Raw genomic sequence first — 26,823 nt, 5'->3', positions numbered from 1 at the left:
TTTTTTAAAGAATAGAGTTCAAGCTTATTATATACATTAGGAACAAAATACCTAATTTGATCATACTTTTAAATTTATTAATTCATTTTTTTGTGCCTAAGCTTTTGCAACTCAGGGATTTTTATTTTTCCAATCCAGTTAAAAGATTATACCAAAATGCAGCTTTCCCCCCGTCCTTTTTGTGTATCTGGTATCTTTTTTCTTTCATTCAAATAAAACCAATCTATTCACATGGGAACAAAGAATGCTTTTATATCACATCATCACGATCCCTGTTTTATCTGTGAAGATTTACAGCATTTGCAGTCTGTATTAGAACCTTTGCATTTTAGGCTCTCAATAGCAATAAATCTTTATTTTTTTCTTGAATGTCTAGTTTATTTAAGAACACATATATCATTCCTTTCTGCAACATTGTATGTGCGTAGCTTCTGATTAAATAACATCTGATGAATGCCCAGAATCCAAGTATACCTTTGGATATGCCTGCCTTTTGTTTTGTTCAGTATATACATTATTATTATTTCTTTCCCATTCCCTTTTTTTTAGAGCATGATCTTTCCCCCCCCAGTTTCTGTGGTTCTAGAGATGTTTGTTCTGGCTCAGGTGCAACCGAGGGTTAAACTGCTCTCTGAGAGGTTCAGTATATTTCTGCAAAAGGTGTTTGACATACTGTGTTGCAGAAGAGCCCTCAAACTCGCAGCTGTGTGTTCTGTTTGCTAATGCATTAGAGCTAAATGGGTTGTCGGCGTTCCCCCCTAACTCTTCTGCTGTCTATAGTGATCGAAAGTCATTAACATCTGAAGGCTATTCAGTGGGCTATACAAAGCAGTTGTCTCTGTCCAGTACCTAGTGGACGGTGTACACATCATACCAAAAAACTCTGCTCAACCACATTTAGAACAAACTGGCAAGCTTGTGAGACAGTCTCAGCCGACTGAACGGGTCATAAAGCCTGAACTATCTTCTCCACCCAGAGATAGTCCCTACAGGTCAAGGTTGAGGGAGGTTGGCAGTTTGGGGATACTTAGACAGCTGCTGCTGTGCTGTTCCTGTCCTGTGGATAAGTGGAGAATTTCTGTGTATTGGGCCGTCATCACACACTTTTCACAAGTGTGAGAGTCACTTTGAAATAATACAAAAATCGGAGTCTCTCCATCAATAGGTCTTTATACCCTGTTGCCTTTTTTTCTTTACTAATCCACCCTCAGATTTCTTTTCATGAAGAATTGATCTTCAATCGTGTGGATCAGAAAAATTAAAAATTGATGTCAGCTAAAAAGCATCCTGCACTGTTGAATGTGATGTCGGTGCAATCTAGATATAATGCAGTATCTAAATCCCTGCAGCTCACATCTGGGAAGATTAAAAGAAACTGTAAGCAGGTTATTGGTCAACTTTTGCACAGCGAGGAGTTGAAGCCTGTGCTTTTTGAAAGTATTAGGCTTAAGCAGGTAAAATTGTGACACTGATCACTTTGATAACCGAGCCACAGTGCATGCGATCTGAGCTATTTCCGTTAAATGCGTTGATTTTGCAGTAAGTGTGACATGCAGGTGTTGTTAAAGGGACACCATTTTATGTCTGCTTTGTGGACAACACCCTAAAGAACGAGTCATTTTTCTGTGCTTCTTACAAGTAAGATTTTAAGATAAGGATTTAGTTTCAAAGCACAGGAGAGATGCCCACGTTTGAGTGCAGTGAATATTACATGGATTATGCAGCAGCACATGTGCTGGTAGCTCCATGTACAGGGGGTGTCAGAAGGAAAGTGTGCACCATATCCTTGAAAGTAGAATTTCCCTGTAGATAGGGTGCAGCTGGCAAATGCTGCAAGATTCATCAGTTCATCATTACAAAACGCAGTCAGATCTGGTTAATCTGTGTTTTGCTCATCTGGGTCTGTGAAAGATTTACATGGTAACCAATCTCACAGTACCCATGGCAATAGGGGCACCCACTAGCGCCTCTATAGTTAAGGCTGTGGCAGTGGTTCTCTCGACCGCTGCTTTTATTGGTTTGCAAATTGGCTGTAGAAACTGAACATGGACAAGAGATCTGACACACAAGACATTGGCCAAAGACCAATTTTTTCTCCTCTTTCTTACAACAGATACTAAAATTCTTTATGCTTTATGCGACTCCATTAGCAGGATAATTTGTAGGAAGGTGGTTTACCACTTTCAGGTTTTCCTTTTTTACTTCTGGTCTTGCACTACAACTAAACTAGTTTAAGAAAAAGAAATGTAATAAGTGACGTACTCAGCCACGGAAGATGCTTGAGATCTTTCTGCTGAGTTCCGTGGTCTGTGGATCAGGCCCAATTTGTTCTGGCCTGAGTTATTCTGGCATCCGTGCATTAGTTCCAGACATTTGAAAATCCAGATCTGTTGCATCTGTAGTACTTTTAATATTGTGCGTGTGCATGTATGCGTGTTTGTATGTGTGCAACATACCTAAGGAGGCACCATGCTAACAGCAGTGGTAATGATATTGTGGCGGAGGTTATGTAGAGTTTGGGGTGAAAAAGCCACTTTATTTTTAATGAAGACTGGCATGATAGAATGGTGCTTGAGGATACTGCAAGGAGTCCGGCAAGGAAATATAATGCTTTCTTTACTGTAGGAGAAATAATATAAATTGTCAAAATGCATTAAAAACATAAAACAGTCGAGTGACACTGGTTTTAGGTGATGCCCGCTTTTGATGCCATTGCTATGCCATGAACCTCTATGTACACAGTAGGCAAATATTGCCGTAGCACTGAGAGGAATGCTTGGAGGTGCTGTGAGAGTACTGGGCACACCTTAGCGCACCTTGAAGAACTGTGGCATGAACATTGGCTGGAGGCAACTAATTTTCTTTTAGTCCTTTTCCATGTGAGTAGAAAAGGTACTTTTAATTCTTTCCTCTCCTTTTATGACTTTACTTTTCCTTTGTTTTAAAATTCTATTTTAAATAAATAATAATTAGAAAAAAAACACAGAAAAAACAGGAGCTCAGCAACAGAAGTGAAACCGCAGAGCTAAGTTGAAATAATGTGAAGTGTTTCATTTAAACCCACAAGCATGCGTAGAGTCAGAGCTTGGATTGAGTCTCGGGCCTGAAATGCCCTATTGGTATTGCAGGACTCTTCAAACACTGGAGGACCTTGCTTGTTGCATTACCCAAGTGCAAAACAGTGGGTTAAGGGTGGACTTTCAGCCTTTTTTGGCCTTACCTTTGTAAATGTAAGCCTTCCGTAATGTTATTGGAATGCAGATTTTTAGTTGCTTAATTGAGTCATAAACGGGAAGCCTTTTCTTTTGCAATTGCGTAAAAATGAATATGCAAATTGACACAGATAAAATGCATTTGAAGATATATTCAGTTTTTTGCCTTGCATTCTTTTATGGCCATTTTCCATGTCCCATATAAGCAGTCTTACATATAGCTTTTGTACTGTAAGGTATCAGATGGGTTTAATGCTTGATAATTTATTAGTCTAAACTCAAATACAGCACAGTGAAATATTTTGATACTTTGGAACCCAGTTATTACTGATCATGAGGGCTTAGAGCACCAAGAAAATTAAAAGCTGATTTTCTTCAATGTGAAGACTGCCAAAATGTGAAAGAATAGCAGATGTTATTTAAAAAAGTGCCATTGCAGAATCCTTGGAAAGAAAGTGTGAGGGTGTATAAGTGAATAGGCATATCTGGACTTAACGAATATTCAAATGAATAGTAGAAATTAAAAGACAGAATTTAGAACAGTTCAACTGCTACAAACTTGCTCATGTTTTTTACACAGGCATGGTCAGGGCCTTTCTCAAATGCGGCAGCTTTACTACATTTTCTGATGATCAGAACTACAACAGCAGGGGAAAAAACGTATCCATCAAAATATAATAAAGTTTAGAACCATGTGCTTTTTTAGCTATGGTTATATATACCAAAGTTGGATTTTTGGATTTTGAGAGACTCAGTTAATCTGGAAACTAAACAAGCATGTCATAGGAATCTGGGAACAGGTATTTTCCTTCTTCTGCCACCTTTCTTTCCTGTAATCCTTGGTTTAATTCAACTCTTGCTTTTTCGTTGTCTTTTCCAGCTCTTTGTCCCATCTCCCTTTTGTGTGTGTGTGTGTTTTAATATTTTGACACTCTACTCCCACTTAATAGGAATTCTTTCCAGAAATAGTGCACACATTTCTAAGGGACCCTTTTCACAGTCCTTTTCTTTTGGCTCTAAAATTATGTATATGTAATTGGTAATTAAAGGTGCAAGCTCTCTTCAATATAAACAATATTGCTCAATGTTAGATCATTAAAGGGAACAGAAGCACTAAATAATTACCTTTTGCATTGTGACACACTGTTCACAGAAATTCACTCTCTTCCCAGCAATCCCTGTTCAGTGCAGGGTTACGATTACATTTTCACTAGGGCACAGCATCTTTTCATAAAATAAATTGGTAAATTAATTACGTAGTATTGTCTTCAAACTCCTTTTAAACTTTGATTAAGGGAAAAAAGCAATTAATGGTTTTCAGCGCATGTATTATGCTTAGCGTATAGTATCCTTTGTAGATTTATTTGTTACAAGTTAGTGGAGTACATTCAAAGCCCTGCAGTGTCCAGCTTCTGTCCAATAGGATGTTTCTTGCTCATACATTTATGTGGCGTCCCAGTCCTGTTCTTCTAATTGCTGATATAAAAAGCATTAAATTCCGATAGTCTTGTTTTTTCATCTATTGTAGGCTGTTAGAGGGTCATGCTACATAGGTGCTATGGCTGATATATATACTACTAATCAGTGATTCATTTTGTAAGATGCAGATGAGGAAGAATTATCCTTTAAACTATCTTCACTGAGGCACAGAATATTCAGGAACTTCTCAGTCAGAATTTGTGTTTCAGTCCCTGCCCCTGCCCTTTATTTATATATTCTTCTGTTGTTTGCTAAATAGTTGTACAAAACTCTGACAGACTTCAAAGAATGGAGAACTCAGTTCTATAGTAGGAGCTCCTATTTATCTTAGCCCACTGCTCTGAGACATTTCTCTGTCTTCCCTTCTCCAGAAACTTGGTAAATTTTCTGACTGTTTCCTAATTGTGATTCGATTACGATGTCTCTAAACTTGCTTATTTACATACCGCTTGTTCCTGTGTATTGTTTGGAGCAAGTTCTACAGTCTTTTCTTAGGCAAAACCCCCTCCGGCAAAAGTCAGTGGAAATTTTGCCCGAGTAAAGACTAGGGTTTGTATAATTTGTCAGTTATGCCATAGAACAAAAAACCCGTTTTGCCCTAGAAATGGATTGTGAATTACAATTATTTCATACTGTATTAATTAGCTTGAAAACATTAATTTAAAATGTAGAACACTTAAGAGAGAGGTTTTGAATCTATAAATTACATGTTTTTTAGAAACTGGTTTGGGTTATCTGATAAAGAAACGTTTTCTGAGTCTGAAGATTTTTCAGATAATGATATAGAACCCATATGCTTCAAGTCTCTATCAACTTTATAAGGATGTTTTTACTATCTAGAGTAACCATACAGACATTTGTTACTAGGTTAATGAGCAGAAGATTCCAGCCCATATTTCTACCTGCAAAATAAATTACACTTTCTCTTTCTCTCTCTCTCTGCAAATGCTTTTGTAAAGTCCCTGTCACAGGCCATATCTTGCTCACTCTACTCATGTGAGTAGTTTGCCATAGCGTACTAATTTGCTGCCGTTTGACAGTGCTGCCGCCTTTGTAATTAAATGAGTTAAGTGCAATTTTTTTGTGTGCTATGGGGGTCCCAATCCTGCACTTTTCAGGGCATCCAGAAAACCCCACTGACATCAAGGAACAGTTTTGGAGGTAAATAGGTTGCAATTGGGGCCCATAATGGATGGCAGGGACACGTGTTAGGAATAAAAAGGTGGGACAAAAAATGACTGTTTCAGAAGGAAAGTCGAGGAATGAACATTGCAAAATGGCTTTTTGCTGGTATTATTGTAGTGCTGGCAGCAGTTAGAGGGAGCTGTCAGGAAAGCTGTGCCAGGTCAGCCTATCATTTTGTTTCAGACAGACTTGGTTGCAAAATATATTGAAATTATTATGGGGAGGGAAGAAATGGAAAAGAAAAGAAAGATACAATCAGGGTTTTTTTTTGGCTAAGCTGCTCAGGGTGCATCATTCAGATTCTGTGAACATTCAAACCAATTTCTTTCTTTCCCCTTCCCCCTTCCCCTCTTTCTTCTTGTCCATGTAAAGCAGAGGCCGACCATGTGGAAACGGCAATCACCGATGAGGATGAGAGCCTGGCCATATCAGAGCCAGGTGGCATCAGCATTGCCGCAGGTGGGACAGACCCTGATTTGTTAACCTGTGGACAGTGTCAGATGAACTTCCCCCTGGGAGACATCTTGGTTTTTATAGAGCACAAGAAGAAACAGTGCAATGGCACTGGTGGTGCCTGCTATGAAAAGAGCCTGGATAAGAGCAGCCCTCCCCCCTCATCACGCTCCGAGCTCAGGAAAGTGTCAGAGCCAGTGGAAATCGGGATCCAAGTCACACCCGATGAAGAAGACCGTCTTCTCACGCCTACAAAAGGAATTTGCCCCAAGCAGGAGAACATTGCAGGTACAGCATGTTTTACACTCAATCAACTGCCTAGGTAATCTTTTAAAGAGAGCCCTCTAGAAAGTGCTATGAAACAAAGGCTTCAGTAGCAGGTCTTCATAGGAGCCAGCTGCCTGGAGGAACCTCACTACTATCCAGAGCTGCAGCAGTAATATTTACCAAGTTTGAATTCAGTTATACCTTTTGGTGAAGGGTCAGCTGACAGTGAAAAAAGCCTCTGCATTTGAAGTTGTTCTTCCAGGGTAGCCCCAGGTGTAGGTGTAGCTTGCATACACACACAAAAACAACTGGCTAAGGATCAGAGGGGCCATTTCCATATTGTCCATAATCAGATGGTAGTCTAGGAAAGATAATGAATACTGCACGTTTGGTAAATTCATTCCAGTGGAGGAACCTGGTAAACCCTGTGGAAGAGGCCAAGTCCTGATCCCACTGAAGTCAGTGGCAGACATTTCATTGACTTCAATGGGAGAATTTGATCCTGAGGGATAACGTGGAGTTTGTAGAAGAGCTTCTGACTCTACCTGTTTTGGGTGAATTTCAGCCTCATAGTCCAGGTGAGCAACTGAAAGGGCTGTGTTTAACTGTGTCCTGTATCTCCTAGATTTGAATAGATTTAGACTGAGAAGTAGGGAGCAGTGGAGCTCTGACATTGAAATGCATGTCTGAACAGGGGCTTTTGAAAACAGAGAATGGAACGTTCACCCATGGGAGCTGTCCTGGGTGAGCAGATTATAGGCATTTTCTTTTCTGAAATGCTTGGACATCTTGTAGAAATTGGTTGTGTAGTTTAAAGCTTGCCCCAAGGCAGCTTCAAAATGTGCAGCCAGCACTTATTCAGCAGATCACCCATGTCTCACTGACAGGGGCATTGCATCCACCTGGATGACCTGTTCTTAAACACTTTCTGCAGTATATATGGCATGAAAAGGGCTTTCCTTAGCAGCAGGTATACAAGCATCTTCCTTTTCTCAGTACTTTCCATTCTCCTGAGTTTTCCTCAATAACTAAATGACACTTTGCTAATGATAGTTGCAGGGAAAATCTCCCTCTATAATAACTTTGGGGTTTCCTGTAATGCTGCATGTCAGTAACTTGCGTCAAACTTGTTATCTTGTCTTCTTTGCCCCTCCAGTACTGTAAACTGTAAGCAAGCAGTCCTTGCTTCTTAGCATTTTGATGTAGAATGTAGAAATGGTGGCAGTGAATCAAATCCACAGGTCTGGGATTGTTTCGTTGGTAGTGAGCAGTTTGTAACCCCTGGTCCCCATCTGTGCGTGATCTGAGTTTGGCTTTTTAATTCAAGCGTTAGAGATCTCTGCTGTTTCAGTGGAGGTCCTTGATATAACTCTGCTATCAGATGTCACAGGAGTCAGGACTTGTCCAGGATTTGAACTGTTTTGGGTCTCAGGTGTTCCAGGTGGGAATCCTTTATTAAGAGGAAGTAGATACGTCACTCAAATGTAATGTAGTTTTTTCCATGTGACAGCTGCCATTTTGGCTGATGGTAGGGACTGAATTAGTGAGCCTCCAAGCTCCAGTGTCTCTATCAGTAACCTACAGAACTAGGCTTTGTAGGTTGGCACTGTAACAAACACACATCTCATCTCCTTATTTAATTCACTGGCTTCCTGGGCTAGATCTTGAGTAGCAGCTACTTAAAATATTGGAATGTGGTTAGTTGGAGCCTACCTTTGACCTCCCCAAATTTTTAATTGGCTATAGAAGCAAGACATGTGAGTCTGTATGTGAGGGTGGTAGCTTTTGGGGCATCAGCAGTGGCAGCATCCGTAATATCTTTGTAAGTACATCAGTTCTCCCACCAATTTTATGTGATTCCATATGTTCAAATACTTTTTGAAAAGGCCAGGACACACTCCCTTTATCATTCAGTCACTGATTTCAATAGGAACAGGAGACAGCTCGAAGCATGCATTTGGGACTTGATTCTGCTAGCCTCAGACACCTGCAAAGTGTATAGTATGTGTGATACAACTTTCAGCGCCTATCAAGGGGGAGCCCAATGCCTAGCAGGATTATTTCTGAAGACCTATTCTGTAGATTTGTGTCCAGGTTTAATTAAAAAATAATCTACACTCAAATTGAATCCATAATTAAACACAACAATTGCCTTTCCTATCCTGAAAGCTGTTGCCTTATTTCAAGTTGCTTTGGACCAAACTCCATGCAGCCAGTGCATCAACACATTGAAGATCTGTTGAGGGAAAAACATTCCTATTTGGAAAAGACATTGAACGGCCAATCTGGAGCTCTTACTCTCATACAAAACTGAAGATCAAATAAAAATGTATATGAGACATTTTGAATTTAAAAAACTTAAAAGGTTTATGATTTGATTGGAATTTTCTCAGCACTGCATGCAGATAGGGACAACCATTAAATATTGCAATAATAATGCTTTCTCAATTAGGGACCAAACTCTTTGATAAAAAGGTGCAGTGTCCTTCTATTTTTTTTTAAATAGGAGTGGATAGTTTTCAATAGTAGGATAAAAGCCTCACATTACAGTCATGGAGGGTAGCCATGAAAAACCCACAGAAGTCATTCACTGGAAAGGCTTTAGTGGGATATACCAAGCCCCTTATTTATATTTCAATAGAAAGGCTTTCTGCATTAGCCAAGAAAATCAGAATCTGCATTTAACATTAAAGGTATTTCCCAGTGAGAGGCTGTAGAGCATTGTTGTTAGATTTGTTAAAAAAAGAGACTAAATACGATTTCATAAAAGGGAAACTTAATCTCTAAGGCAGCTTTCCCCCACCCCACCACCCCCTCCCTTTTTTTTGGTAATAATGCAAGAGCCTACAGTATTTTTACTTTATATGTGACGAAAGATATTCTTAGCCTTTCTGAACTGCGACAGGAAGAATGAATTTCTTTATTCCACCAAGAAATATGTAAAATAATCCCTTAGAAGTATGGCAAGATATGTTTGTTCAAAGCATTTAAAATGTTATTTTAATCAAAGGCACAAAACACACTACATGCTGTGTCAGCTAAAGGAGACCATTACATTTTAACAGCAAATCATGCTCCTTTTTTTCTTGGAACCCTCCCCCCCACTTTGAAACTAACTTTTTTATTAAATAAAAAGAAAAAGATTAAAGAATAAAAACTTCAGTGGCTCAAATGTCTAAAGTAATTTAATATGTTGGAAGCATTAATTATTTTAGCTTAATTGAATTCTGAGGACTGCAGTAGTTGCATTTTTGTAGACAAGCTCTGTTTATTATTTCTTTGTGTAGATTAACAGTAAAGGAAACATAGATAACTTTCAGTTATTTATTGTAAAATAAATGTGTCAATTCATGTGTAAAGCAAGCTGTTCAAAGATAATTGAGTCTTTATATTTGAAGAGGGAAACCAGAAATCACCCACTCGCCACTTCGGCTCCCTGAAATATGCTGCCACTGCTGCTGCCCTCAAATAGGTTTCAGCTACTCTCCTTGATCTTGTGTTATTTTTGTAGACCTTCTTATTCAGTCGAAATGATTTGTGTGGCCTTCCTGTTGTGACTAAGCTGCAAAACGTTACAGCTCCCTGTGGCTGAGTGTAGCCAAGGTAAGTCAAGCACCGAGCTAGGCTGAGCCACAGAACTCTTTTACTATTTGGGTGTGTGGGTGTTTCCTGTCGACAGTCATGGCATAGGGTCTCATGGAATATTAATCCTAGTTCAGGAGCTTCATTCTGTAGTTGTGAACATTTCTTTTCTTTTCTTTTCTTTTCAAATGATTGGGTTAATGAACTTCCATATTGCACATTTTTAGCTGGATTCCTGGCCTTATATTCCAAACCCCTGAGTTCTTTTCTTTAATACACCCTGATTTATCCAAGTCCATCTTTCTTTAATATGCCCATGGATTTTCATTCTTCCTTTCTCTGAAACTTTACAGTCCTCAGTTAAGCCAGGAGTGACTCCACTTCGGGTGCTCAGTTAATCACTCTCGATCATATTACTGGTGGCCTTCTGTATCGTGTATAGCTAAAGGCAGGCATGTGAACCTTAATGTGCATGAGTGTATGCCTATATGTCCATTGCAGATTCAGAACTGATATTTCTATACTGTAGTAGAGGAGGAAGCAACTTTATCTCCTCAATCAGCGTTAGGTTTAGAGACCTGCTGATGCTGAAGTGTATAGTCTTCCCCTAACGTGTAACTTGCAAAACCAAGTTTAGCTGATCAAAGCTGATCAAAGAGTTCTCTTGCAGTTATCTCTCCTTGTAAGACATGTATTGGTATGTTATATGGCCTCTGTAAAGACAACTTGAATATGGGCAGTATGTTCAGCAAAGTTTATTTTAAATTGTCTGACTATTCTCACCGTTATACTGAATGACTAGTACTAACAGACTTATCAGATCCATCCACAGCAAATGAAGCAAGGCCAATGAATTAGCCAGGAATTGTCTATCACTAATGCTTATATTTTGTAAAAGTTAGTTGAATTGAAACAGGTCTGAATAACACACTACATTTTGTTTCTAGCCTTCCCTTCCCTGGATAGGTTCCGTGGTTTTCTGTCTGTAGTTCACAACTATAGACCAGGGAGCAAACATTTCCAGCGAGTGGTAAAATGAAGATGACAGCAGAGACTCATTAAGACAGCAGAGTCAATTTCTGCAAAGACAGTGCTAGAAGGGGGGAGTTGATTTGAATTCCTCATCCATCCAGTTCAGGCCACCAGTTCTGGGCTCCATACATTACGTACTCGAACTAGATGCAGATCATGAAAAAAGACTCCCTGTCAAATGTAGGATTTAACTGCAACCCCTGCTCCATGAATGTTCATTTCAGGCTTTTGAATGGTAAAACTGCTAGTGAGAGAAACTAAATAACTCGCATGTGCTGGAAGCCAGAGATAAACACTGCCGCAGGTTGCCATGAAATAGGCTATTTGATATATTTGGAATTGTTATTTTTCTCAAATTAAGATTAGTTAAATCCATGTGTGTTGTGTGAGTGATTGTTAACTCAATGGTATGGATTATCCTTTTTTCAAATCATGACAGCTAATTATTATTGCTGTCTACTCTGAGACATTCACTTACAATGTACCATTATGGACTCATGCACCCATATTAACTGTAGGACTCAAGACAGCCATTGCGATGTCTCACCACGCAGGGCAAAGGAAACAGGCACTGGAAAAACCTAGTTTGATTGCCCATGTTATCAGACAGGTTTGAAACAGGTGGTCTGAATAGGACTGAACTGGCACACAGCAGTGGGAACCAGTCAGCAATTGGCTAGCTTCTCTTTAGGAAACTGACTGTGGCACCTGATCCCAACACGAGTAGCTTTTCAATCCAGTAGTTGAAACAGGGGTAATTTATCAGAGTGAGGAAACAGCACCTTAAGACAGTGCTGCATAGGAAGGAAAGAAAACTAAATATCAAGCTGCCTTAAAAAAAATCAGGGTACTAGGGGCATTTTTTTCTTAGGCTTCTTTGAAGAAATCATGCCAGACCTGATTCTCTTGTCATCCTCATTGATTTTCCTCTGTTGACAGTAGAGCTGCCCCTGGTCCGCTCTGTTCTGAGACCAGCATCCAGATCTATGATTTGATTAGGTGTTTAGCAATATATTTTGCAAATTTGTGTATCTAATGGGGGTGTTGAGGGCCAAAAAAAACACCTCTCTGTCCCAAACCCTATGAGATTTGAGACTTCAGTGGTGCAGTGGTTTAATGAACAAGTCTTTTGCCTCTGGAGACGTAGTTTGAGGTCCTGACTTTGGTCACAAGGAGAAAAACAACTAAAACAACTACAGTGATCTCACCCTCATCTCTCTTTGTGCACATCACAAAATGTGTGCAAAATAAGGGATGTTGGGGCTTCCAGATAGACCAACACGATAAGAACAAATCAGGACTAAGGTGCCTTGATGTCAGGTGAGGAAGATTGCACGGTGCCTGCCTGCATTACTGTGTAACTCATTCCAGTGCTATTATTATTATTCCTGTCTTCAGTGAGCTGTAAATCTACTTACTACTTTTGTGAGGGGACCTATTCCAAAATGAGATGCTGTAGAAGCTTCAGTGATATAATGAAGGGTGAAAAGTTTAAGCCTGTTAGAGACCAGAATGAGACCTTTGTGGAGGGAAAAGTATCCCACAGCAACCTGTTGTGGGCATTCTTGCCTTGGTGATGGCCACTGCCATACTTATTGTTCTGGATGAGTTGAATCTTGCCTCTGATCCAGCATGGTTATATCTGTGTCTCTAGAAGTAGATTTTTTACTGGTTACTTTAAGCCTCAGAATAAAAAACCTTTTGCTTGGTTCAGTTTTCTGAGTCAGGAGTTATAATGTCCTGGTGGATGAGTTTCTGCTTCTAAAACATTATACAGAATTGTCCCTTTATGGGACAGGGAAGTTTTCAGGGAAGGATCAGAGTTGTCACTTGACCAACTTTCTGTTATTGAAGTGGAAGGCCTTGTTTGCCATAGCTTGTGGTGGCATGGATGTGTTATTGGTAACCACAATCTTGGTAGTGCTTATGCATTATAAATTGTGTTAAGGAATCAGTCAGAGAATGGGAGTTAGAGTGATGCAAAGAGTCGATTAGCACAGGGCCAGAAATCAGCAAAACTTGGGTGAAAAAGGAAAATATTTAGCAAATATCACTTAATCCTTATGCACGTGAATACAGTCTCATGCTTATCCGCGCATATGCTGCTGTGTAGCTTCAGCATAGACGCGGTGCCTTGGAAAGGTATTTTTATGAGGAGATGCAAGCTTGATCTCCGAAGAGCTCCAGCACACATAGTCACAGTATTTATTTGCCAGTTTACAGAGTATCCTACGAAGGCATAACAGAGTAAGCATAGTAATCTTAGGAAGAGCTAAAGGTGAGAAACTTGCTTATTATGAAAACATTTTTCCCTTATTTGATTTTCACTGTATCCATATGGCATCATTCCAACGCTCTTTTTAATGTTTTGTTCAGCTGTCCTCTGGGAAAACCAGACACCCTCCACCTTTGTGAATTTCAATTGCTGTCAGAGGTCCCAGTGGCACTTCGGTCTTTTGTTTTTTGAGTAGTCCAACCTATCAAAGCAAACAAATAGACCAAACCATATTTCCCTACTCTGCTGATGATTAAGGTGAGAAGGATTTGTTTGTAAGGAAGTAACTGAAATTTACCTACTTAGATACTTTTGGGAGGAAACAAAATGCTATATTAAAGGGTTGCTGTTTATCAACTTAAAATCTAGTTAGATGAAATAAAAAAGAACTAGAAAGGTACTTGACCCTGGTTCTCTTTGCTAGTTTTGTGGTCTATCACATTTTCCTGTTTTTCATAACTGTTCTTCTCTGTCCTATTGCATCGGACTAGGCCCGTACAAACAACAGGGGAAACTGACTAAGTGACTTTAGGAGAAACAGTGAAAATGACTACCCACAAAGAGCAAAATTCACCAGCATGATGCTCCCAATGCACATGGGTGTAACTCCATTTAAATCAGCAGCGTTACTCTGAACTGAGTGGGATAACTGAGTAGTGACTCAAGGCCAATATGCTGTCACAAAGTAAAAATACTGGAAAAATAGTGGCAAATGTTATTTTTCTATGCTCTCTTTCTGTTATAGTCATTTTAGACTTTACTTGTGGCAATACTAGGTAAAATCTTTTTGGACAGAAGTGCAATTTTTCAGGTTGATGAAAGAAGATTTAAGGTCATACAGTACATATGGCCAAATTCTTTTCTATGACAGTGGTTTAAACTTTACAGGTAACTCTTGAATCACTGGTGTAAGAATGTGTATGTTCTTTAAAAAGCAATAGGTGTTGACTCATTCCTGACTTACCTGGGAGTAAGCAAAATCAAAATCTCACTCATTATTGGTCATGTTTAACTGAATGTATTAGGATCCCTCTTGAAATTACACAGGGGAAGGGAGGTGAAACAAGTAAATATGTCTGTTCCATCCTTACAAGTTGTTAAGGCCTGAGTACACAGATCATTGGCTGGGATGATATAGTTTGGGATGGTCCTGCTTTGAGTAGGGGGTTGGACTAGATAATCTCCTGAGGTGTGTTCCAACCCTAATTTTTTGTGATTCTCTGATAAATTATCACTATTGATAGGTTGATGTATTTTTAATGAAAATATCATGGTGAAAGATGAACAAGGATGGGCCATCCCATCATTAGTCATTTTCCTGATGGTCTTCTAATGGACTGTAAATTAAAAAATAAAAAAACTGTTAAATAAAACAATGAGAACAATAATAATTATTATTAGTATGCATGGTTGGTAGAGAATGGACTGTAGAAGGAAAGCTGTGAGAGTTTACAAAGGAATTTGAGACTGCAGGAAGCTGTTTGGAGGGCACAGAAGCATGCATGCATTATATTACAGAAAAGCCAGCTCCCAAAGGAAAATTATTTGATGATTTGAGACTGGCATATGATCAATACAAGTCAGTGTTATTGTTTTATGATATATAAATAAATAAAAACAAATAAATTCTCCTTTGCCTTAGCTATCCTGCCGTTGTAGGTTCCCATCACATCCTTTATATGATTGTTTTGATTTCTCGGCCCATATTTGAACCTTTGCAGCATAAACACACAGTGACCAAATAAGCTGTGACACAGAGGTTGCCCCTTTCCAGGGTTTCTGAGATTGGAACATTTTTCTATCATAGCTAAAAAATCATGAAGTAATCATACATTTTTGTACAAGAAAGGCTTAGATTTCTCTGTCATGTCATATAACTCAGAGGGCATTGATTTCAGGTTGAATTTCAGCTTTGACTTCAGTGGAGAATTGTGAGCCTGTGGACAAGTTGGGAGTTGCGAGTGGGGAGGGCAAGACATGAAAAGTAAAAAAGGTATATATGTATAGTAGCATTTCTTAACTGACAGCTATGGAAACCCAGAGCCCTGGAGAAACAGGATATTTGCAGCTTGAGAGATGTGTGCGTCAACTCCAGCAAAAGCATCGTTTCCAGAGCCATTCTTCTCCCTATCCCCTTCTACCTTCAAAATGATAATTGGTGGGCTGTGCTGCATAAATGGTAAAAAAAAAAAGTGGGTGGGGTATCTAGGGATTTGGTGTCTAAGCTCAGGAGCTAAGCCGGAAATCCCAGAGATGTAATGAAAACAAAACGGACTTTTCACTTGCGCTGTGGCGTTCTGGCAGTGAGAATGCTTTCGTGAGCCAATGTTTTCATTGTAGGTTTTCTCGGGAGAAGTAGTGGAAACGAATCGTTAACCCCTTAACAGGAATAAATGCGGTTGCGGCAGCAGCAGCAGTAGCAGAGCATTCTTGGCTCTCAGTTGCCATGTTGGAGGCCTCGGGAGGTATGGAGGAGGTGGGGGTAGACACTGCTTGTAAGATGTTTAATAATCTTAATGGCAGATGTGAAGTGGTTTCTTAGTGGCTGCTGTTTTTTTCCTTTTTACATGTATGTCTTTGCAAAAGATTCAAGCATGATCAGCACTAACCACTGTTGAGCTCAACAGCTCTGAACTCTCAATATTCTGTTCTTGCATTCATTAAACACATTTCTTGAACAAGAAAGGGAGACCTTGCTCACTGGTCTCTCAGCAAGGTCAGAGAAGTTAGACAGAAAATACCTACCATGTACAGATTCCAGGCTTCTTTGAAAACACAGAATATCCATTTATCTGTCCATAGATCTTTTTGGATAGTAGTGTCCAGCTTCTACTAGCAGGAGTGCATTTATTAAAAAGGAAGATTATTTTTTTGGTAATTTAACTAATTTTACCTTATGAACCAGTTTTTCTGAAGAGAGACTTTTTTTCCTCCTCATCTCCAGTTCAGTTCCCTCCCCCTCCTGCATACTGTGTTTTATTTTGATACCGTCTTTCACCTTTTGATCAAAGCTGGCACTTATCATACCTCTCTCTCTCCACTCTCTCATTAGGGTCTTTTATCTGCATTTATTCTTGCAAACACTGTGGAGCGTCAGGCACTTTCCTAGCTTGAGAGTGTCTAATCTAGCCTTTAGAAACTCGCAGAGTAATTAAAATCATTACACACCTCCTTCGTGGTGTCCTAGAGTCTCCTGTCCAGCTTCACCATGCAAGGTTCTTGGAATCTCAGTGCCATGCATAATTTGGGCATAATTGCACAGCTGCTGCACAGGGCCTTGTCTCTGCAGCTGACCTTGGTCAGTGTGTCTGGCCTCTGAATAGATGTTTGCCTTCTTTCTTTCCACTTTGACAGCTCCCTCCCCTTCACCCCCCTGCTCCCTGCACTCCTCCCTAGCCTGCTCCCTGTCTGCTCTCATTCTATAAACACCACATCGGAGAGGTATTTGTGAATAAAACTGCCTCTGCAGTGAACAGAAGTGGATGGCAGAGGGAGGCTTTATATTCTCTATTTTCCTTTCAAATCTATAAATAAGCAACGCATGCTATCTCCTAAATGACTTATTTGGACTTTTATGCTTTTTAATGGTCATTTTAAAAGGAGCAGGGTGGTGGGGGAGAGGGGATAAAGCAAGGGTGCAGAGAAGGCTTTGGCAGCCCCCTTCTTCATTTAAGACACTTATTATTTTCAGTATCAAACTTGTAACCAGCTAATTTAACTGTAAAAGTCTCTCTTTGCATTTTTGGCTGGGTACCCTGAAATCTACTACTACAGCTGCTGCTAATTCTTGCAGGCAAAATCCAGATTAGAAATTCAGCACCTAATAGTTTTATTTCATTTATAAAAAAAACTAAGCTAATGTTTTCACTCTTCCCCCTTACTTTCCCATTTTCTGGAGTGCTAGCTTCTGTTACTGTTACTACCTCCTAAAAAGAGTTTGAATCTGAAGGGAAGTTTCCTGAGCAAAAAGTTGCCTTTTTTTTTCAATGGTGGTAGCTAGACTTGGCCCACTGCCAACTTGTCTTTCAACAAGTAGAGAGCCATTCCAAGCTGAAATTTATAGAGCAGAGTCCAGGTTCAAGGGCTGAAGCCCGCCAAGAGATCCAGCCTCTTTGTTACTGATTAATTCTGCAAGCAGTTCAGCTGGTTTGCTCACTTCTGCCTCTTTTTCACAGCACTGCATTGCTCTTCCCCTCCTCCTCTCCCTTTTCAGTAGCAGTTTAGCAGTTCCCCCCTCACTGTCTTAACGACTTAAAGTTCATGATGGCATCTTTATAGTAAAAAATAATAATTATAGTAAAAAAAACATGACTCTGCCTCTTCTTATTTTTCTACTGCTACCTCAAGTGTCTGGAGCTTCCCGTATCACTGCAGCTCCCATTAACGATTGTTTCTTGGCAGCATTTGGACCCAAAGTTCCCATGTTTTAATTAGTTTACTCAAACGTGCACAGCGGGGGGAAACAGTCTCTTTCAGCTTTACCTGCAGAGGATGTTTCCCGTTGCAGTAAGCGGTTTCGCCATCGCAGTAGGATTATAACCAGAGAAGATGTCAAGTGGTCTCAAGGTGGAGCCCCAAAAGTGGGAGAGGGGAGCCTAGGTTAAGACAGTGGCAAAATTAGGATAGCACTGGAAAGTCAGTGTAAAATATTTGTGGCCCTGATCCTGAAAAACCTTAATTTGAAAACTGGGCCCCACTGAAGTCAATGGGAGTTTTCCCATCAGCTTCATTGGAGCCAGAATCTCATTGTCTGTGCACTCTTAGCTTTATGTATGTGAGTAGTCCCATTGAATTCAACGGGATTACTCATGTGCATAAAGTTAAGCATGTCCATAAGTGTTTGAAGGATTAAGAGCTACATTGGTATTTTCAGACCAAGTGAAATCTGTGTGGGAGGCTTTTAGGGAAGGAAATGCATGGCAGTAAAAAAAGGAAAGTGTTGTGGGACTGCCATCTTTAAGCGCCTTGGGGAAAAACCTTGGTTGCTATTTAAAAATATCGGCAGACTAGCATGTTACTAAGCGCGACACAATTAAGTCCTTAAAAGTATGCGACAGTGACTCCCAAGAAAACAAAAGACTAAGACAAACGGTTAGTAATTCATACTGTTTTTCTTTTTTTTCTTTTTACAGTAACCAGAACCAATTCTGAACAGAGATGTTCATCTTGTTGTAGTTCTTTATTATTCTCTTTGCCCAAATCTACGTCCTTAAAGAACCAAAAAAATACAGTAGTAGTCTGAATCCCCTGTATGTGCCTTTACCACAGAGCTCTTAAATTCTTGTTTAAACATTTCTCCAAAGCTGTTATTCAGGAAATAAAAATGTGTGCTGTTTGCTTATAGCAGATTAAAAGTTTACCTTTAATGTGACAGTTTCTCAAATCTGGTGTCGGAAGCATGCCTCTATTTTATGGTTTTATGAACCAGGTCTGAACCAGACACAATACATTTAACTGAGAGAGAACAGGGTAGAATTTGTGGGTTTCTTTTTTTTTATTTTTATGGTTTATAACCGGAGACTTTTTCTGTGTCTGTCTCTTAAAACTTCTATGCGTACAAAGGGCAAGCATGTGTAAACCAAACTATGAAATGTATTAATAAATAGTTAACTTTAAAAATCTTAAGTTCAGCAAAATGTAATGTTTCTTCTACAGCTCTGTAATGATCTGGAAGAGAAATCTGTGGTGATGGCTTTTTTTTTAAAGAAACATTTATAATTTCAGCACTGGAAACTCAAACACACAGACTGTAAGAAAGCTTTCACATCTGCCTCAGCCTGTGTGTTGATTCCCTGGAGTCCCATTTATAACAATCTAACAAGATAGAATCTGCCTTTGAATATCAGTAAATATGGCTAAAGATCACAAAACTGTACTCATAATTGTTCAAGACTAAAAGATACAATATAGTGTTTGATTAATGTTTCTGGTACAGGGTTTCTTTGCAGAAAAAGATAAAACACTGAACTAAAAAATAAAATCCCAACCCATAACAATTTCTTTCCCCCTACCAAAGCAAACCTTATCCCATATTGCAAAGTTCATCATTTAGGGAAATATGCTTTCTTTTAGATGTTGAAGCGCACCTGGTTGTATGGGGTTATTGCTTGAAAGAGACACACTCTGTACTTCAGTGATACAGTGTAGGAACTAATGCCAGTTTAGCATGTGGTTTACTTCAATGATTCAACGCAACCACCAGACATTATTTAGCAGTGTTCCCTCTAGATTATACTCCATTGGCAGGGCATTTTGATGATGCCTGGGACTAACACTGTCTTGGCTATATTTTCCCTGCGGACAAGGCTAGGACTTCAGACTCCAGAACTCTTAATCTGACCATTAAAATTCACTAAAACAATTTATTAATGGCAAAATATGTTTGCAGAAATAGTCTAAGAGATTGTTGTCAAGGTTTACTTTTTGTCTTGGAAGGAGTTGTGCTTGTCAGCTAGACACTAATCTGGTTGAAGCCTCTACAGCTCTTAAAGGTTTTGTTCAGAGAGATCCAGAATGACAGCAGTAGTTGTGCAGGTGATATTTTACCATGTCACCTTCCATTTTTTCATTGTCTTTTGTGGGATACTTATCCCCCTTGACTCATATTATTTTGGGGGAAAATGCAAGATGTAAATGCTTGTTTGTCTCTCTGCTTCCCTATCAGACTATAGTGGCTAGTTAGTGCTTTCAAAAATCTTTAAAATGTAAGGACTTAGTCTTTAAAATAATAAAAATTGAGGTGTTAAAAAAATCTATATTTCATGTGTGGAACGAGAAAGAGCACCCAGCCTGCTCCTTCATTATAAATGCTGTTCTAGATTTGCTTGTACTACCTTGATGAAATAGTAAAGATGGTTTGCCCTCCAATAATGCTGAAAATATTCAGAGAGAGTGATAGATTTGTGCAACAGCATGCTCACATGTTTTTTCCATGTAGTTTACCCTCATCGGTTTCTGTCTGTGCAGAGCCCAACATTGGGCCCCGGCAGTAGAAAGCCTACCTGCAGGAACAGGGAGCAGTAATTTTGCAAAGGCTAGTGCCAGCTCATACAACTAGAGAGCAGAAGGAGCTTCTTCAGAACGTGATGTGTCTAGGACATCTGGAAGATGTGCTGATTGAGCTACGAGGAATTTTAGGATGACAAATGGGGGTTTTAGGGTTGGGGATTAGGGTGAGAGGTAGAGTCGGCATGGCAGAATGTACATATTTCCCAGCAGAGATTGGTTCTTATTGAAAGGAACAATGTGACCTGTCTGGGTGAAATGCTAACTCAGATATTCAGAGCACCTTCTTGGCAGAAACACCTTTCCTAGGAGGTAATTATGCAAGAACCTTTGCTCTTTTTAAAATCATGCTTGAATACCTCTCCTTACCACTTATAGGCACTAAGATAAATATGCCAATTTACTGCTACCCTTGTGGCTCCACCAACAGTAGCAATGATAAGCACACAAGTGTAGAGTTTAAGCTTTGTGTCATTTGACTGTCCTCAGAGCAGGACTACATGGCTTGGTGCTTAAAAATACTGAAGGCCACTGTCCCTTTTTCTGCACCGGTGCTCCTAACATAGCTCCCATCACTAGAGCAAAGATAGTAAATTTTACTGAAACCTACTCAGCATTAGCATTTGTGAAGCTTCTTCCTTTCAGTCATTCTACAAATATCAACAAATAAATCACCGACATGAGTACATGGCATATAAGAAGGATCTTGCTTTGCTGCTGTGCAGATGAGACCGCATGGTTTGAGCTGCTTTTGAGGGCCTCTTTTAAGGATTAGGTACTAAGCAACATGCCCAAAGTCTTGAAAGGGAGTTGATGACAGTGACAGGAGTAGAGCTGAGGCAATCCTGGCCTCAAGTTTTGTGCTCACACCACTATATCTCTGCGTTACATTTTAAACAAGAGTGTATCCCTGCTTGTTTTAGTGCTGCTGTTATGAAAATGAAACATTCCTCCTCCCCTTCCCCCCGATAATCCCCTGAGCAAAATGGCATGTGCCCCACGTATGTGACATCCAGGCTGAGGGCTAAGATTGCTGAGCCATTCATGTCAGTGGAGAGATGAATTTTGCCCAGAATAGCCCAGAGAAGAATATGGCTCAAACACGCCTGTATTGTCAGACTGTGGGCCCAATCCTGTGTATGCAGCATTTCTGCGATGCCAGTGTGAGATTATTTTAACCGTAAAACCCAATCCTGAGATTGTTTAGGCAAAGTTACCATTTCCTTTCCCTCCTTGCCAAGGTTACTCTGTAGACATGGAGTGCTGTAGTATGCTTGATATGCCACTTTTTTGTGCCTCAGCAGTGCTGCTGCTGTGGGCACAATGCCAAAAGGTGGCTGCTGCTTCTTAATTGAATAAGGATTTAAGTAAATTTCATGTGTGAGCATGTGATGGGTCCCTTCTGCAGCCAAAGGAAAAGGAAGGTTTTACCTTGTCCAAGTGTTGTACATTGAAAAGTCCTTTGGAAAACATGGAGAGCTTAGCCATTGCTTTCATTGGGAAGCCTCCCCTCCACTGGACCTGCAGGCCTCGGATTCCTTCGCTGGAGATCCCCAGAATTCGTGTGCTGAGGGGGAAGAGAGAAAAGAAAAGAAAATATCTGGGATAAAATCATGTGACACCCACGTAAATATTGTTTGTATGAATTGGGTCCTTCATCTTTTGTTGGCAGCAGAATGTTAATTAACAGCAGATTAGCACTGCTTTCTTCTGACACATGAATATATTTTGGGTTAGAAAATACTTGTACTCAGTAAAACTGTGTGACTGAACAATTCAGAAAGTACCAGTGGAGCGCTGTAATGGATTCCCTTTTTATCCCCCGACCTCCTCCTCCTTCCCCTCCTCCTTCTCTAAATACAAGCAGATTTCTGCAGTCTAGTGCAGAAGAGACACGTTAAACACAGCTAAATAAATCATGTTTACTCTTGGCGTTCTTGGTAGTGAAAAATCTGTTGGCTGTTTTTACTTCCTTATTTCTCAGCATTTGCTTCCTACCTGTTTTTGAGTGTGTGCCCAGAAATAGTAGTTTTGTCAAACGAGTGGATAATGCCAACCAGCAGTTCTCCCTGCCAAGTAAGCTGCTGGATTGCAAAACCCAGTGACTTTTTTTTCAGTGACACTGAGATTCTTCTCCCATCTCTCTCTCTCTCTCTCTCCCCCCCCCCACTCCCAAAGAAATTAGGATGTAGAATAAGGGCATTAAAAGCTGCAGAATGGGAAAATGCAACTAGATACTGGCAATTTATGAGACCAGCTTAAGGAAATTAGGATTTATATTACAGAAGCCTTATTTTAAAAAGACTATTTGTGTTTGTGGAGGTGAAAGAACAGGCGATAGCAATAATAGGAACCAGGCTTTTTTCTGTTCACTTAATCATTCCCTGTCCTCCATCTGAATGGGTGTGGGTATAATTTCAGTGTGGTTTCTCCAACAGAGACCCTCACAGACATAAGTGAAAGGTGACTGAACATTTATTTCAACTGAGTCTTGACTCTGTTCTCTGCTAATTTATTCTGATGCTGTAGATGAGGCTGGCTCTTTTCCCTTTTATGTTACCATGCCTATTAGGGGCATTAGAGGTGGCTACTATATTATTTCCTTTTCAAATCCAAACGTCCATCAGAGGGCTCAGTCTTCTTAGTGAAGTGATAATTTTGTTGATTTCAGCAGCGGTTTCACCTGGGTAAGGACTATAGAATGATACCTAAGCCATATGTCTGCATAAAGACATACAGAGCTGTATATTGCCTAGCTATTAATGTCAGTGGGGCTACATACCACAAAGATGAATTTTGCCTACACCTGCTTATATTTTCACCTGGTGGGCCCAATTCTGCATATACAGCCTTCCTTCAATGTCAGATTTTTAATCATAAAACCTAATCCTGAGACTCTTGATACAGGCAAAGTTACTGTTGAAATTAGCAGGAGTTTGTAGGGGTCATAATCCATGTGAATTATTTCCATTTAATTTTAAAACTAGAAAAAATAGCAATTTCCTCTTTACAAAAGCCTAGAATATGGCTACTCTTTGACCCCAGCGTAAGGGTTTGATCCTGTTCTGAAGGCAACCCTTGATTTAAGTGGATCTGGGATCAGGCCCTTGATCAAAATAGAGATTCTTACTGGTTACCTGCAATTCCATCATGGTGAGCCTCACTCTAGATGGAAGGCCTCAGAAAAGGCTCTCTGCTCCACAGAGATCTTATACTAGGGATTGGTTGGGGGATAACATGGACTGAATGGCCCTTGTGACTTTCCATGCACGCTTCATATTAACAATGGATAGTCTGGTGCGGGGTAGGGCGAAGCCTGACATGTGCTGGATTTAGAAGCCAGGAACATGGTACACTGTAACCTTTGGCCCTGTCCATGGGTTGGAGGTGGCAGAATTCCATGCCCCAGCCTCAGCCGCAAACCCATGCAGAGCTTAATTACTCAGGCATTGTCCTTTACACCTTCACTGAGTCATTTTTTTGCTGATTATTATTGTAACACCATGTCCTTGGAAGCCAAATGACTTCAGTCTTTCACATTGCAAAGTTCAAGGAATACAGGATCAGTTTCAGATCAGGGAAAAAATAAAACAGAATTAAAGTTTGTGTGTTATGATTCTTCCAGATTTCTGGTGGGAATAGTCTGCATAGAAATTATATTTCCATGGAGGTTTTTGCTGCCAGTTTGCTTAATTACATTAAATAGTGGTGTAAACCTCAGCAGAACATAAACCTCTCTTACAGCTAGTCACTAGAATATTGAATCAGAAGGAATAATGATACTAGTATTAGCATGTTATAACAATCTTTATTAAATTAGGGATCCAAAGTGTTACTTTTTTACCCATTCTAATATATATGCACATTTTCTCTCATCACTTGTTAAAAGGCTGAAAAATTGGTGAAATTATATTAAAATAAAGAAGCCATTTAGAATGAGATATATCAGGATGCTATTTGTGATTTCTCAGTGTGCTATCACCTGTCCTTTAAAATGCCATCTACATCCGGAAAATTAGGGTTAAAAGGACTACTTTGTTGAAACTAATTACAGGCCAGTTCAATTTCTCTCTCTCTTTCTCTCTTTTTTCATCAGTGACATTTCAGAGACTTTGCTGGGAACACAAGTGGTTACACAAATATTTTGTTACAGGATGATTTAAAGCAATAAGCTCTAGGTTCAGAGTATAGACACTTTCATTAAAAAGAAAACAAAAAAATCCACTGGCAATTACTCAGGATAATTCAGATGAATTGAATTGAGCTTTCTTTTGCTGTACATGACTAAAAGTGATATCTTTGCTTGACCTCTCACAGTACAGTACTTCTCACTTAATTTTTTTAAGTATACTTTGCTAAGAAATCTATTTCACTTTGATAACAAAGGGGTCAGTTTGGCCCTGCTCACAGGAGGGACTTCTCATGGGCTAAAGATCCTACCCAGAAAAAGTGAACAGAGAGAATCAAGTCCAAAGTGAAGCTGACTACAAAGGTACATTCTGTATTCAAATGACTCTTGCTTTCTTGTGGCCAGCCACTTTTCCAACTCCTGCATCTATGCTGTAAGGAACACAGGGTTTTCTACTTTGAGCTACTGATTTACCTCCCCAGCTATGATCTAATCATCCACATTTCATCTAGTCAGCATTTTTCAAGGGAGAAAAAATTTAGCAGGAAAAGAAGTTTTTGGGCACAGCTATCTTTGATTTTTATAGCAGCAAGATTGAGCTCAAGATATGAAATATACTTTTCACAAATAAAACGTCAATTCAATCCTGAATTATATCACCTGTTAACTGCATAGTAGGCTACTCATTGGATTTCCTAGGTTTTTTTTTTTGTTTGTCAGACTTGTGTAGATAATTAAGACAGATTACCATTCATATGTTGCTCAGATATATTGATTGTTCAGAAAATTAAGAATCAAGTTTGAGAACCTGCTACTGATGTATAAAATCATTGTGAAGCTCCTGGCTCTGGGATCACATTAACATTTGCTACTTGGTACCTTGCCTGCTTTATTTGTCCATTCAAGATATCAAACTTGGGGCCATTTATAACCTCACTCATGAAATTTCTCCTTTAGGAGTTGCATATACAGTATCACAGTTAATGCTCATTTTAAAAATCTAGATTGAATTCCTTTTCTATGAACTGTTGCCATTCTTTATTATATTTGCTCCAATTCTGTGTCATGGGGAAATACTGCAGTTACAATTTATACATAAAAAGAAAAATTACTCGTCGCATAGTTAACTCACCTTTACTGTTCATGTCTACAATTTGTGACTAGCAGATGGGCAGTTAAGTCTATACTTTAATATACAATGTTTCTAATGTGGGTAGCTTAACATGCTATCAACAGGGGGTGAACTGGAAAAATAAAGTAATGGTACTCTCCCAAACACTGCCCCCACACTCAGTTTTACCCACTCAAGCTACCCTTCACAGTAAATAGATTCAAAATGTGGTTTTCACCTTTCTCTTCTGTGTGCTCTACAGTGACATCATCTGATGGTTCTCCCACTTTCTTGCATACTTTGAAACAGTTAGCAATGCTGTAATATTTGGATTTTACCTAGCACTTTATGTTGGCAGATCTCCAGCTGTTTCACAAAGAAAAGTTGGGGTCATTATCCTCATTTTCTGGGTGGGAAAACTGAGATAGGTGAACTGACTTGCCCCATAATCATTGTGCAGGCCAGTGGCAAAGACATGAAGAAGACAGCTTTCCTGAGTGGCAGGCCATCTCTCTCACCGTTAGGCAATGCCTAATTATTGTTATTAGCCTTCAGAGTGAACACCCTGATTAAATTAATAGGAGCAATTGTCCCTGCCCAGGGCCCATGTTTCTGGGTATCTGTAATCACAGACAGGTCTATACTGAATGGTACGCCATTCCCAACTGGGAGGTTTCCTATTTTAGTAAAATGATGAGAACCGTGGTTCTCAACTAGGGTGCTGGGGCCACCAGATCATTTGAAGGGTGCTGCAAGGTTTGAGGAGATAAGTGAGGTGTAAATTGATAAGCAGATAAGCTAAGTAGATAAACACAGGCTCAAGCTTGTCCCTAGTACCTAACCATTCCCACATCCCCATTGCTCAGCCCCTCTGCAAGGGGGTAAGCACCATAATATATAAATTAGTTTTTGAAATTGGGTGCCACTCAATTCTCCCACATTTTGAAAAGTTATGGAGGCGTGCCTCAAGTCCCAGGAGGAGGGCTTTGAGTTCAGTGAAGGGAGCCTTGAGTCAAAATTTAAGTCGAGAACCACTGGACGAAACTGTCTGGAGTACAAGCTGGTGTTCTACCTAGAGTACCAGCTCTCTTTC

General features: G+C 39.7%; 1 protein-coding gene across 1 annotated transcript in view; it reads left to right on the top strand.

Moving 5' to 3' along the window:
* The window catches only part of BCL11B (B cell CLL/lymphoma 11B), a 97,909-nt gene that overhangs the window by 6,587 nt on the left and 64,499 nt on the right, over window positions 1-26,823 (top strand). The window contains 1 exon segment of the mRNA XM_025202328.1: window positions 6,252-6,617. Within this exon segment, the coding sequence (XP_025058113.1) occupies window positions 6,252-6,617 (366 nt within the window).

Source organism: Alligator sinensis, unplaced genomic scaffold, assembly GCF_000455745.1.
Source record: "Alligator sinensis unplaced genomic scaffold, ASM45574v1 scaffold624_1, whole genome shotgun sequence".
In the NCBI taxonomy this organism is placed as follows: domain Eukaryota; kingdom Metazoa; phylum Chordata; order Crocodylia; family Alligatoridae; genus Alligator; species Alligator sinensis.
This window is presented reverse-complemented; position numbering and strand designations above follow the sequence as displayed.